The 12,513-nt window shown below is 36.7% G+C and overlaps 1 protein-coding gene across 1 annotated transcript in view; it reads right to left on the reverse strand.

Annotated features, from left to right (window-relative positions):
- Window positions 1–12,513, reverse strand: part of Il1rapl2 (interleukin 1 receptor accessory protein like 2) — a 1,034,445-nt gene that overhangs the window by 5,686 nt on the left and 1,016,246 nt on the right. The window contains exon 9 of the mRNA XM_048336557.1: window positions 7,761–7,931. Within this exon, the coding sequence (XP_048192514.1) occupies window positions 7,761–7,931 (171 nt within the window). The remainder of the gene's footprint in view (window positions 1–7,760; window positions 7,932–12,513) is intronic.

Below are 12,513 nucleotides of genomic sequence, written 5' to 3' on the forward strand. Positions count from 1 at the left end.
TGTGCTTAAACCCATAGCTATATAAGGCAGCCATTAATTAAAAACGAAGTGTTGGAGTGAGACTGGGTACACAAAATAGATAATATTCCAGCAAATTTCGCAGAATATTAGCTATTTCAACAATGGTATTTACAAATACATAGTTTAATATTTGAACACTCAAAATTAAATCTATATGGGTTTCTCTTATATCAAGAAGAAGAAATGTTTTTCATCATATATTTCTGGAAAATTATCCAACCTTTGTTATATTAGAGGATTATGGTGAAATACTTAATATTGTTTTACTAAAAATATTACTCAGATTTTAGATGATACTTATAAATACTAACTTCTATTAGAAGTGTTATAAATGTTGAGTATCTTTGATAATATTGCTTAATCCTTGGGGCCTTGAATATGATTCTAGAATTTTTATTCAGGTGTTTTGTTTTGTTTTGTTTTGTTTTTTGTTTTTGCCAGTCCTGGGGCTTGGACTCAGGGCCTGAGCATTGTCCCTGGCTTGCTCAAGGCTAGCGCTCTGCCACCTGAGCCACAGTGCCACTTCTGGCCATTTTCTATATATGTGGTGCTGGGGAATTGAACCCAGGGCTTCATGTATAGGAGGCAAGCACTCTTGCCACTAGGCCATATCTCCAGCCTCTCAGGTGTTTTGTAAGTAGGGGTTGCTTCATGTTTGTGATAATACGATATAAAGACCTTCCCATTTGCTGCCTCACCCAAGTCATTACTTAGCTATTTGATGAAGAGTTAGCGATACTAAATTTCTTCAGCAGTAGTTTTGATTTCTTTCATGTTACCATTCTGCTTAACTATGGACTAGAAGAAGGTTGATTAACCATTAATATGGCCTTGCTGATACCTTGTGAGTCCAGGAACTTTATTTCTTAACATTTCTGATTTTGGAGGCTGTATTGGTAATGAATCCTTTCTTTTTGCTTTGGCTTTTTAATCTGTGGGTAGGTGAGCAAAGACTGGAAAGAATCCACATTTTCTCTCTTTTCACTTTTATCTCTTCACAGAGAGGAAAGGGAGTGTTAGAATGAGAAAGTGGAGAGTAGTAAAGAACATGACTGGTAAACTGCCCTTCCTGTTCTCTTTTCTATTTTCCTCCAAAGCTTTAGAATTGTGTACAGGCAATTCATTTTCCCTAGCACAACCTTACTTGAATATGATACAAAACTACTGGCCACTTGGGGAATCTTTTCAGTGTTTCTTTCAGTATTTTAGATAATCTTAAATCTTATTCTGTTCTACTGACTTTTTTAAAAAAATTAAATGGTTGTTCTTTGAGCCCCAGATTTCCAAATTAAAACTGTTTACAGTGGATTCTAACCTCTACCACAAACTTTGATGAGAAAACTTGTCCATTTATATCAGCAAACTTTTGATGCGATTGTAGTAGTTCCCTTTCTCTTGTGATCAACATTTCTGATTTTATTCCATGTAAGTAAATTTCACACAATGTGTTAAATTTCCTTAGTTGTACATGTCACCTCTGCCTCACACTTTTTAGGTCACAGACATTAGATTGCCTGGAAAAGGATTTTATTATTCCCAAAGGACAACTTATTTGAATAGTGTCCAAGCTACTCAGCTATTAGAGGAAATATTGGCAATGAATACTTACATATCCATGTACAAAAATGTTTTTTGCATGCTTCACTTCAACAGTGGACTAGGGATCATCTGACACCAGATGTATTCTTCAATCATTTGTCATTTCATTGTCAGCACTATTGCATGACTAGTACTAAGCATTAAAGAACGAAAAGATTTGACTAGTGAAGAAAGTTTAACCAATGCAAGAATGTGATTACACATTTTACTTTCCCCCTTAAATTAGTGAAAGAATCCTAGGATTCTTGGAGGAAAGAAACATAGGAAAAATTGAGCATGATACCTGAGGCTAATAGATTTAATTTTAATGGGCATAATGAATCAAGCCAATGCATGATAATAGTTTTAATTTACTAGTGTCTTTCTCTAGTACACTTATACAGCATTAACTCACCCTCTAGGCTTTCCAATGAGTAGAAGGGCGAATTTGCCCGGCTTTGCTCTACCCCCACATCCACGTGGGGGTCCTGGGCTTCTCTGCCTCTTCTGTGTGTGTGGTCCTCTGCCGCCCTCTCACATCCCCCTGGCCAGTAGGGAAATAACTGCGGGAGTGGAGTCCATGGGTAGCCTCAGGTGGCCTGTGGTCACCGGACCCCCCATACCCAAGGAAGACACAGGTGCGTGGGAGTCCCGGAGAAAGCCTCAGGGGCGTTCTGGTTTATTCAAATGAGGAGCCAACAGATATACCCCCAAAGGCGGGCACAGGAGAGGGGCCACTGGTTGGCCACAAGGACTGTTCCTCAGGTGATGTCACAGGACTTCCTTTATGGGCGGAGACCCAGCCCCCCAAGAGCTGGGTCTCTGGAGGCTCCGCTGCCATGATGGCATGCAGTGCTCGCCCCCAGGGGCTGGGGGACTTCTCTTCCGGTTGAAGCCGGAAGATGGGAGTGGCTAGCTTTTACACTGCCCCAGGGCTGGGGGGAAGGGCAGCGTGAATCCCCAACAGAATTGAAATGCCTCTGAAGGATTTTTTCTTCTTCACTCCACTTAGAAATAATTGCATCTAAAGCTTCTGCTAGAATGGCCCAAATCATAATTCATAATAAATATTGTGCATTTATGTTGAAGCATTTCACTTGTTTTCTCATAAAAGTAAACAACTACAGGATTGAGTTCTTTCTACTTTTGAGACTTAGAAGGGTATTTTTTTCCATCTGACCAGAGGGCCTCAGCCCAATCCAATTTTTTACATTCTTAAAATCTGTACAGAGACATTGAGATAAGATAGGTCCAAGAGCCTAAAACCGTACTCATCCAAAAATGTCCCCAATCTCAGGATCTCAATTGCACAGCTGGGTTCTGTTGGTCACATGTCAGCTTCAGAGCACATCTGTTCATTCCTTAAGGATCCACTAGTCCCCATGAACACAATGTGCTCTGTGTAGAGTACTTTACACCACAAAACCCAGCAGCTGCATGGGTGAGAAAATCTCTACTTCTCAAGTTTGTGTCTCTAGGCAGTTTGAGTAGAGTGTTTTCTGTCTGGCTTACTTTTGGTTGCCTGTCACTTCTGACATTCAGATGCCTGTTGGCAACAAGGTTGCTTTTACTGTGCTCAGGGACAGATGTTTCTAGTCTGGGAGGAAACAGCCAATTTTTTTTTTTACTGGAAAGTAGGAATTCTTGCCACATTTAGGCACCCAACCTGAGAAAACATAAGGAAGATCCTGACTACAGGGCTCAAGAATGGAAAGGTAGTTTCTGCCAGGAAAATAATGTCCAGATCTAAAGACTGAGTTTGGGGATTTAGGAAAATTCTATGCGTCAAATTTCTCCATTTCTGCTAGCTTGTAATAGCCAAAGAACAACATTTCCCTAGTGGGGCATGTGGGAAAGGTACAGACAACTCCAGTGCATCGTGGAAAATGATATGTTTGTGTTTAAGCTTTCTGAGAACCAGGAGGAAAAGCGAGCAAGAGTAATAGAGCCAGAGAAAGGCAGACATGGAGAGACACATACAGAGACAGAGGCAAAATACTTTCATGAAATTTTGCAATTTTGTGCACTCCAAAGTTTTTTTTGTATTAAGAGATCAAGGACCCATACCATGACAATTCTGAAACTTTAAAAGTGTTCAGACTTTGAGTGGACATACCATGATATTGGCACAAAGGCAACTCATGATACATGAAAAATAGACACTAAAATTGAGTTAGTGCCAAACATTTGCTAATTTGATCCATACAAAGTTATTGTTGTAGATGAAGAATGATTTCAGGAAGTCTGTTTTTATAGTCCTCAAAGGGCCTCAATGCTAGTTTTTTGGAGGAAGGAGTATTGCTAGGTCAACAAGTTTTAAATGAGATGTGAGGAAGAAACACAGTTGGTAATATTGTAGCTAGGCTTTCCCTCTCCCCCAGAGGAATGTGTCTATATTTATATAACATAACCTGTTAAATATGTACCAATGGCTGTAAATACAGACCATAGAAGCTTCTTTAATAACATACATACACCAAGTCCAAAATGTTCTACTCTGTCATTCATGTGTAAATCAAGTATATTATTCATATACTTCATCGACTTCCTGAAAGTGTGCTAAAAATGCCACGGAAAAACTCATTAATCGTGACATGGTGACTGCTCAGCTAGCTCTGAAATGTTGATGGAAAAGAAAAATTGTCAAAGGGCCTTTTTAACAACCTCTGCAGGTTACACTCGCAAATCAGAATCCAGAGAACATGAATTTCCTCGTTCAGGAAGGAAGGATTAAAATCAAACACCCTCCAGTGGTTGCATCTAAAAACTACATAGTTATCCCAAATGGCTTATTGTAAAAGTCTTCTTATGTACCACTGAACATCCAAGATCAAGTCCCTGTTCAGGCATAGAAATGGACAATCTAAAAAAAAAAAATTAAAATTGCCTTGAATGTACTATTGAATGTCTGCCTATCTTGACAGCGTTTTATGAGGTTTATGTTGAACAATTTTAAATAATAATCAATAATAATAATTGCCGAGGTAAACTAAGTGAATCCCACCTACCCTCTTATGGAGTATATTGCAGTGTTAATAAAATCTATAGCTTGAGCTAGATGGTTTTGTGTTTTATGTAAGCTTTGTACCCTATGGTCAAGGATTTTCACCTGTGTATGGTACACATAAATGATAGTGGATCTCTATACACATATGAAATACATTTTTCTTATTTTCCTGCTCACCCAGTCTTATTCCTGTTCATGCGCAACATGTGTTTTGTTATGTTTTAAGCAATAGTCATCTACTGAGTCTCAACTGGATCACCTGTGTCCCATGTGATTCTTACTTCCCTTTCTAATTTGCATGATGGTGTCAAACTCTCATTGCAGAAGAAGGTCACTAATGTTGAAATGTTCAGACATGAATAGAGATATTTTATAGTCACTGGTTGGACTTCATAGAGGGTGCTTATTATGCTGCTAAACTTTGTGGATTATAAAGCAGTAGAGCAGTACTATACTGAGTCATAGTGAAGATGATTACATGTATAATATTGATTTTGCTTAATGATATACTTACTACCTTAATATGATTTATTATATTCTCACTTGAAAAATGTATTTTGTTGAATTCCTGTATTTAACAAGATGCTATTAGCAAAAAACTTATGATGACATAGCAACTGAATGAATTGGGTAATATTAGTAATGTATTTACGCTTTTCACCAGTAGTCACCTTTTATTTGTTTTTCTCATCTCTAAAATAAAATATATACTTATATATTTATAAGAGTTAACATTATTCTTGTAAATTGCACACAGTTTTCTTTCAGAAAAATACCGTTTCCCTTACATTGACACGATTGAAAAGAATCCCTTTGAAATACTCTCATATAAAAATTGACACCTTTGTTTATCTCATTCTCATCACTGCCTCTTCTCTTCAACTAGCTCTATTGAAACAAAACAAACACACATGTCTGAAATACTAATGAGCTTAGGTCTTTTGGAAGATGCTAATGGTGTATGAAGACAAATAAGAAACAAGACCTATCCTCATGCAGATTATAAGCTGGCTGACTAAACAAGATATAAACAGAAAGTTCCAAAAGGTGATAAAACAATACAACATGTCACAGGAGCAAGAATTTTTATACTGCAAACTCAAGGGATTGAGAAAGTATTGTGGAGTTTCCCCCAAAGTGGTAAAGTAGAGAAGGATAAATAGGATTTGCAAAGACAGAGGAGTTTTGTGAAGACACACATGCAGAGCAGAGGTGCAGTTTTGTTAGAGTAGAAGCTCTGAGTAGAGAAAATGGTAGGATAAAGACTTAGGAGAAAATGTTGGTGAGCAATAGATTATAAAAATGTTTAGATAAGGGTTATAGATTTTACCTTATAAGAAATAATAAAGTGGATTGAACAGGAGTGTGACAAAATCAGGGCTGTGTTCATCATATTAATATGGCTAGATGGATGAGAGGAAAGATACGAGACATAATCCACGTTGTAGGGGTAAGGTAATTATGTTTTCTACTAGCATGGTGAAAGTGACAGTGGAAAAGGTAAAAGGGACACTGAATTTGGGAGGAAAATAGTATAATTAAATGACTTTGAGGCATCAGGATAAACCTTAGGAAAGAAATCAGTATGGAATGGTATTTTATGCCATGAAAATGAAGAAAATTACAAGGAGAAACAAGTAGAGGACCATGGGAGGAAACTTGGGAAATTCTCACATTGCAGGAAATGAATCCATAATTATTGTTTGTTTTGGTCCTTTCCATGCACATGCAATCATGTATACACATAAACTATATATCTCTAAGAAAAAACAATTAACAACCAAATTTCAGTTGTTCCCATTTGTCTTCTGTCATCTTAATGACTATGGTAGACTGCTGACAATCTGAATAAATATTTCTGATTGATTATGACATAGCAAAATGAGAACTAGCATTAAACAGACCTAAGATTTACTCCTAACTATGCCATTTATCACTTATCTGATTTTGAACCTCATTGAGCTTTAGTTTCCTCATTTATAGAAGGATATGAATTTCTGATATCACTCTGTCTTTCTCTTTCCAAGTAATTGTAAATATGCAAGAACATAATATATGTAAAATTATCTTTTATATTTTCAAGTGCTGAAAATACGGGCTTTTTATTTTGTAATTTCTGTGTGTGTTTAAATGAACATGTCCTGATCTATAGTTGAGTTCAAGCTTTCCCTCTCAAGAATATCAACAAACATACATACAAATTAATTTTAACACTTTTATTTCCCCTCAAAGACATTTTCAAACAATTCTTTGAGGCCAAAGGGCATATCTTTAGCTTAAGTATGGTCCTTTTACTTTACCACATACGTATTCTGAACAAAGTACACATATATAGCAAAAAGAAAGTACATATTTTGACTGAAGATGAACTTATTCTGAAAGTACTATAGTCAGTGGCCTCATATACCTTTTTAAAAATTATTTTTTTTATTATTTTAAGTAGCTGCACATTTCCACAAATCAGTTATTAGTACAATGCATTTTAACTCATGTAGGTGGATTTTTCCATAGATTTTTGAATGAATGACAAGGCATAATGAATAACAAGGGTGACTAGGAAGGATCCAAAGTTACAAGTGAAATGAGTGGAGGTATGTGTAGGAGCACAGTGACAGACAACTAACTCTGTGACATGGCTACCTGGCTTTAATTGACTTTTGAAGACTTTTTTTCTGGTATCAGTCCTGAAGCTTGAATTCATGGGTAGTGCTCTTACCATTTGAGCCACAATTATACTTCTGGCCATTGGTGGTTAATAGGAGACAAGAATCTCATGAACTTTTCTGTCTGGTCTGGCTTCAAACTGTGATCCTAATGTATAAGCCTCCTGAGTAGTTAGGATTACAGGTGTAAGCCACTAGTACCCAGATACTTTTCAAAAAAAAAATAGAAGTTCATGATTTTCTCAGGACACTCAGGCAATAAAATAAAGACTAACCTTAAAGTACAATATAAAGATCACAAGTAAAATATAAGTGTGAATGCCTTAAAATTTTTTCGATGTTCTAAAGTCAGAATACATGCAATTGAGAAATTTCAATTAAAAAATCTGTGAGAAACAGTTCTCTAAATACTTGGCTCTGATGCTTGAAACAGTCATAGAATTTGCTAAAAGAAACTGAATGTTTGAAACACAAATTTTGAAAGTACTTACTTCCACTTGGAATCAGGTCCCTTTCTGGAATGAAAAGTTTATATCCATAGTGCTTTTCCAGGACATCTGGCAGTATTTCAAGAGCAAACTGCTCTTCTTCAGGATTGTCACAGTCTAGAGTATCTTGTTCCACTTTTGTGTATGAAAGATAAGCATCGTATTCCTTGTTGTCTTGAAGAAGAACAACAAAGAGTTGGAAGTTTTAGTAGGTTCTTGTTCACCACTAAAAGTCTGTAATTACTGAGAGGCTGGAATCAGTGCTATAATTAGTCACTGCTTTTATTAATTGAAAAGGTATATCACATACTATATAACAGGAAATCTAGTCTACTTTATCATAAATAATTCATGTGACATGCACTTACACAATGGGTCACTTATAATCAAGAGAGAATAAAACATAAATTTATGATTTGTGACTTTGAGGGAGTCTACACATTTGTGATGTTTGTGGATGTGTGTAAATGATTATCTCAGTGTGTCTGAATGCAGGACTAAATAGAACAAAGTCAGGGATCTGACCCTTTATATGCCAGTTGGCTTAGCTTGGTTGCTTGGTCACAGACTATACCTTGTTTTCACAAATATGTATAAGAGATCCAAAGTGGGCTGGGCTCTAGGGTGTGGAAGATTGAAATAATCCAACTTCACTTCTGGAGACACTACTCACAGCACATGCCATACTTCCAGTTGGTTAGTGTCGTCATCCTCATATACAAAAAGCAGTTCATTACCAAATATTAGGGACAGCAGCTGGGTTTCATACAAGTACATTGCCTGTCCATGGCCAACTAATTTGACACAAGCTCCCAAAGAAACCTTTGTTTCAAACTATACATCCTTCCAATTTTGCCAAATTAAGTTTTCCCTTCACACATTCAGTCAGGGAGTTAACTGTACTTTGCGAGTATGTTTTTTTTCCCCACCTTTGCTGTATTGGCTCAGAGCCAGTCTCTCTAAAATGCGCCTGTATGCATACATTTTTTCCTACCAAATGTTATTGAACAAAGCTACTCAAGGTAAAACTCCTCAAGTTTTAGAAGGAGTGAAGTTGAAAATTTACAGTAGCATTTTCAAAATTCTTTTTATTTATTGAAAAATTATTTCTTTTTATCTTATTTCATCTTCTCTCTCTTTTTTGGTTTGTTAATTGGCTTATATTAGTTGTACGGGGGATCTCATTGTTACAACAGCATACATGTTTAAAGTATATTTCAAAACAACTTCACTCCCTTTGTCATACTTCCTCAGAGGAGGAGGTAACAAGAACTGTACTCACTGCCTTATGTAACTGTAACCCCTCTGTACATTACTTTGACAATAAAAAAATAAATAAATACTATTGCTAGAGATCAAGTTCAATTTAAAAAAATAGAAACCCTGACAACTTTCCTTGTTGCATTTTCATGGTTGCTAATAATCTGTTCTGACAGTATTCAACATTATTTATCCTCCCTTCCAGCACCTCCTGCTAGTCTCCACCCACCCAGTCTTCCCCCATCCCCCACGGGTCATGGGCTTTTGTTGAGTTTCTCCATGCTTCTTTCATACACACTTGAGTTAAAAAGTTTTCAACCTCTTTCTTAAAAAATATTCTTACACGTTACTTTCATGAGATTAGGTTCATGTAGAAGTACTAATGATTATTACACTCAGATGTTTACAAATAATTCTTTTTTTTTGGCCAGTCCTGGGCCTTGGACTCAGGGCCTGAGCACTGTCCCTGGCTTCTTCCCGCTCAAGGCTAGCACTCTGCCACTTGAGCCACAGCACCGGTTCTGGCCGTTTTTTCTGTATATGTGGTGCTGGGGAATCGAACCTAGGGCCTCGTGTATCAGAGGCAGGCACTCTTGCCACTAGGCTATATCCCCAGCCCCCAAATAATTCTTTTTGAAAGATTGCTACATCAGGGTTTGTTATTAAAACACATCAGTTTTGTTTATTAAAATAGCTCTGATTAGGATATAGATAAAATTAATTTAGAGATTGAAGCAGTTGCTCACTCCCCTATCTATACTATGAAATGATTTTGTTCTACTTGCCTAGTGAGATGTAAACTATAGACATACAAGATACAGATGCGTTACTATAGGAGTAGGTGAGATCCCCTAACAAGAGTTACCTGAAGTAGGTTTTATGTTGTAATTCAAATGAAACAGTATCCCTGACCATCCACATACAAAGAGAACTCTGTATGATAAGACGGTATTTGAAACAAGGAAGACACCTTACTACTCTTCATCATGGCCTCCATATGCAAAAGGCTTCCATAACCCTTGCTGTTTCTTGATTGCCTTGAAGTACATTCATGTGAAGGACTGTCTGGATCATTCAGATCACTTGGCTTACAAATTGTTCACATTCCACTTTTGTATATAAAACTCCACTTGGAAGGAGGTTAATAAGCAATGTTAATGTAAGAACCTCCTGGTAATCCTAGCACCTCTGCCCTATTCCAATCAAGGGCAGGATGCACCTGGAGGCCCTTGACTTTCTCCAGCTATAATTACTCACCTGGGACTCAGAGCTGCCGATGATACACAGCTGGAAGAATAAAATAGGCCAAAGGACAAACAGCTCTCTTTCTATGAGCAGAATATATTTCATTGTTCTTGGTGGCTATTGTTGTTGCCTCAGACTCCATGTCAGCCAAGGCTCTTCTTGACAGCTTCAACTATATATTAATTCACTCAGCAATGATTTGTTGAGCATCTATTATGAGCTTAGCCATCTCCAATGGCTATTAGCTTTGTGACTCATCTCAGATAGTCTAGACTCATCCTATTTCTCATCCTGCCTATTTGTGTTCCAAAAAATGCTTAAACTCATTTACTTGGTCCTATCCTTATCCACTTATATCCTGATATTAGTTCAATGATACAGTAACTTCCTCCTAGAAAAGTAGTTCTGTATTTATATATCAATGTTTTGACATGTTAACATTCAAAATGTGTGGATATTACATTTCACCTAGCCAAAAAAAATTCACCTAGTATTTTAGACACATAACTCCTTGGAATATGGTTTCCTCCATTTCAGCCATGTCCATTTAAAATGAACTAAAAGGTGAAGAGCTTATGCTAGCTGCCCAGAGCAGGAAAGAAGCTCTCAAAGCCTTCATGTCAGATGTCCCAGAAACTCTAGGATGCCAGTTAGTGAGCCAGCAATGATACAGATGCCACAGGTTAAAAAAATGCACTTCAGCCTTATGCAGACAGCCAAGAAAATCTCATGAACAGCCACAGCTGTTGCTCACAAACAGAAACAAGATGGAAGGAGCAAAAGCAACAACATGATGTAAATAAGGCTAGCAGCAAGGCCTGAAAATTGTCTTAAAGCCTGAGGCAGTTTAGTGAACATGCCTTTTATAGGTAACATTAATGAGCCTTTCTCAGTGTTAAACCATGCCAACTATGCTCATCTGGGGACCCAGAAAACAGAGGAAAAAAAACAAAAAGCATTAGAAGGAAGGGTGTTGACATAGTCATCACCAAAATTATACTGTTCCTAATAGAGACAGCAGTTATGAAGAAGAGCTTCTTATTAGTGCAAGAATTTTTATCTTGTCACATTTGTCCATGTTTTAAAAATCAAACTGCTCATCACTAAAAAGCCACTTTTCTTTATAAATATGTGGATGACATTGCCAAACTCTGCTTCTAACGTGTAAGTACTGTGTATTGTTGTGTTACTCACATCTAGCACCTAATAACGTAACACTTATGCATGTGTGTACACCACTGATTCACATGAAGAATATAAGTAAATGTATCCTGTATCATACCAGTCACATAGTAGAAACTTTTGTAAGTATTTAATGACTGAACAACTAAAAGATCAAATATATAAAATGCTCATTTTTTGTGGGCTGAAATGAAGTGAATTAAATTAAAATTAGCTAAGATGCCAATATTTGCTGGATGAATTTCATTTTTATTTATTTATTTATTTGAAGATCAAATGACCTAAAATGTTTTTTTTTCAAATTTTTATTATCAAACTGATGTACAGAGAGGTTACAGTTTCATACGTTAGGCATTGAATACATTTCTTGTACTGTTTGTTACCTTGTCCTTCATACCCCCCTCCCTCCTCCCCCTTACCTTTTCCCCCCTGAGGTGTTCAGTTCACTTACACCAAACAGTTTTGCAAGTATTGCTATTGTAGTTGTTTGTCTTTTTTTACCCTGTGTCTCTCAATTTTGGTATTCCCTTTCAATTTCCTAGTTCCAATACCAGTATACACGGTTTCCAATATACTCAGATAAGATTACAGAGATAGTGTAGGTACAACCACAGGAAGGTGATACAAGAACATCATCAATAGTAAAAGCTACAGATACACATGGGATGTTGAAAGTAGTTACAACTGTGATATAACAATTGTCTACATAACATGGAGTTCAAGTGAAGTGAGCCAGACCCAAAGAAACATGGACTCTATGGTCTCCCTTATTGGGAATAATTAGTACAGGTTTAGGCAACTCATAGCCGAGCATCACAAGGCCCAATAGCTATACCCTTATGAACACCTAAGATGATGCTAAGTGAAATGAATTTCATTTTATAAAACACAGATCATGACCATGAATTGAAATCTCTGAAACTGTGAACTAAAATAAAAATTCCTACCTTTAAAAAACAAATAATTTTTATAAAAATATACACAAACTGCCATGATACAATGCAAGAGAAAACATGAATAAACAGTATCTGAGTAAAATTAAAATATGGTTAATGAGAGACCAAAATAT

This window comes from Perognathus longimembris, chromosome 28, assembly GCF_023159225.1.
Source record: "Perognathus longimembris pacificus isolate PPM17 chromosome 28, ASM2315922v1, whole genome shotgun sequence".
NCBI lineage: Eukaryota > Metazoa > Chordata > Mammalia > Rodentia > Heteromyidae > Perognathus > Perognathus longimembris.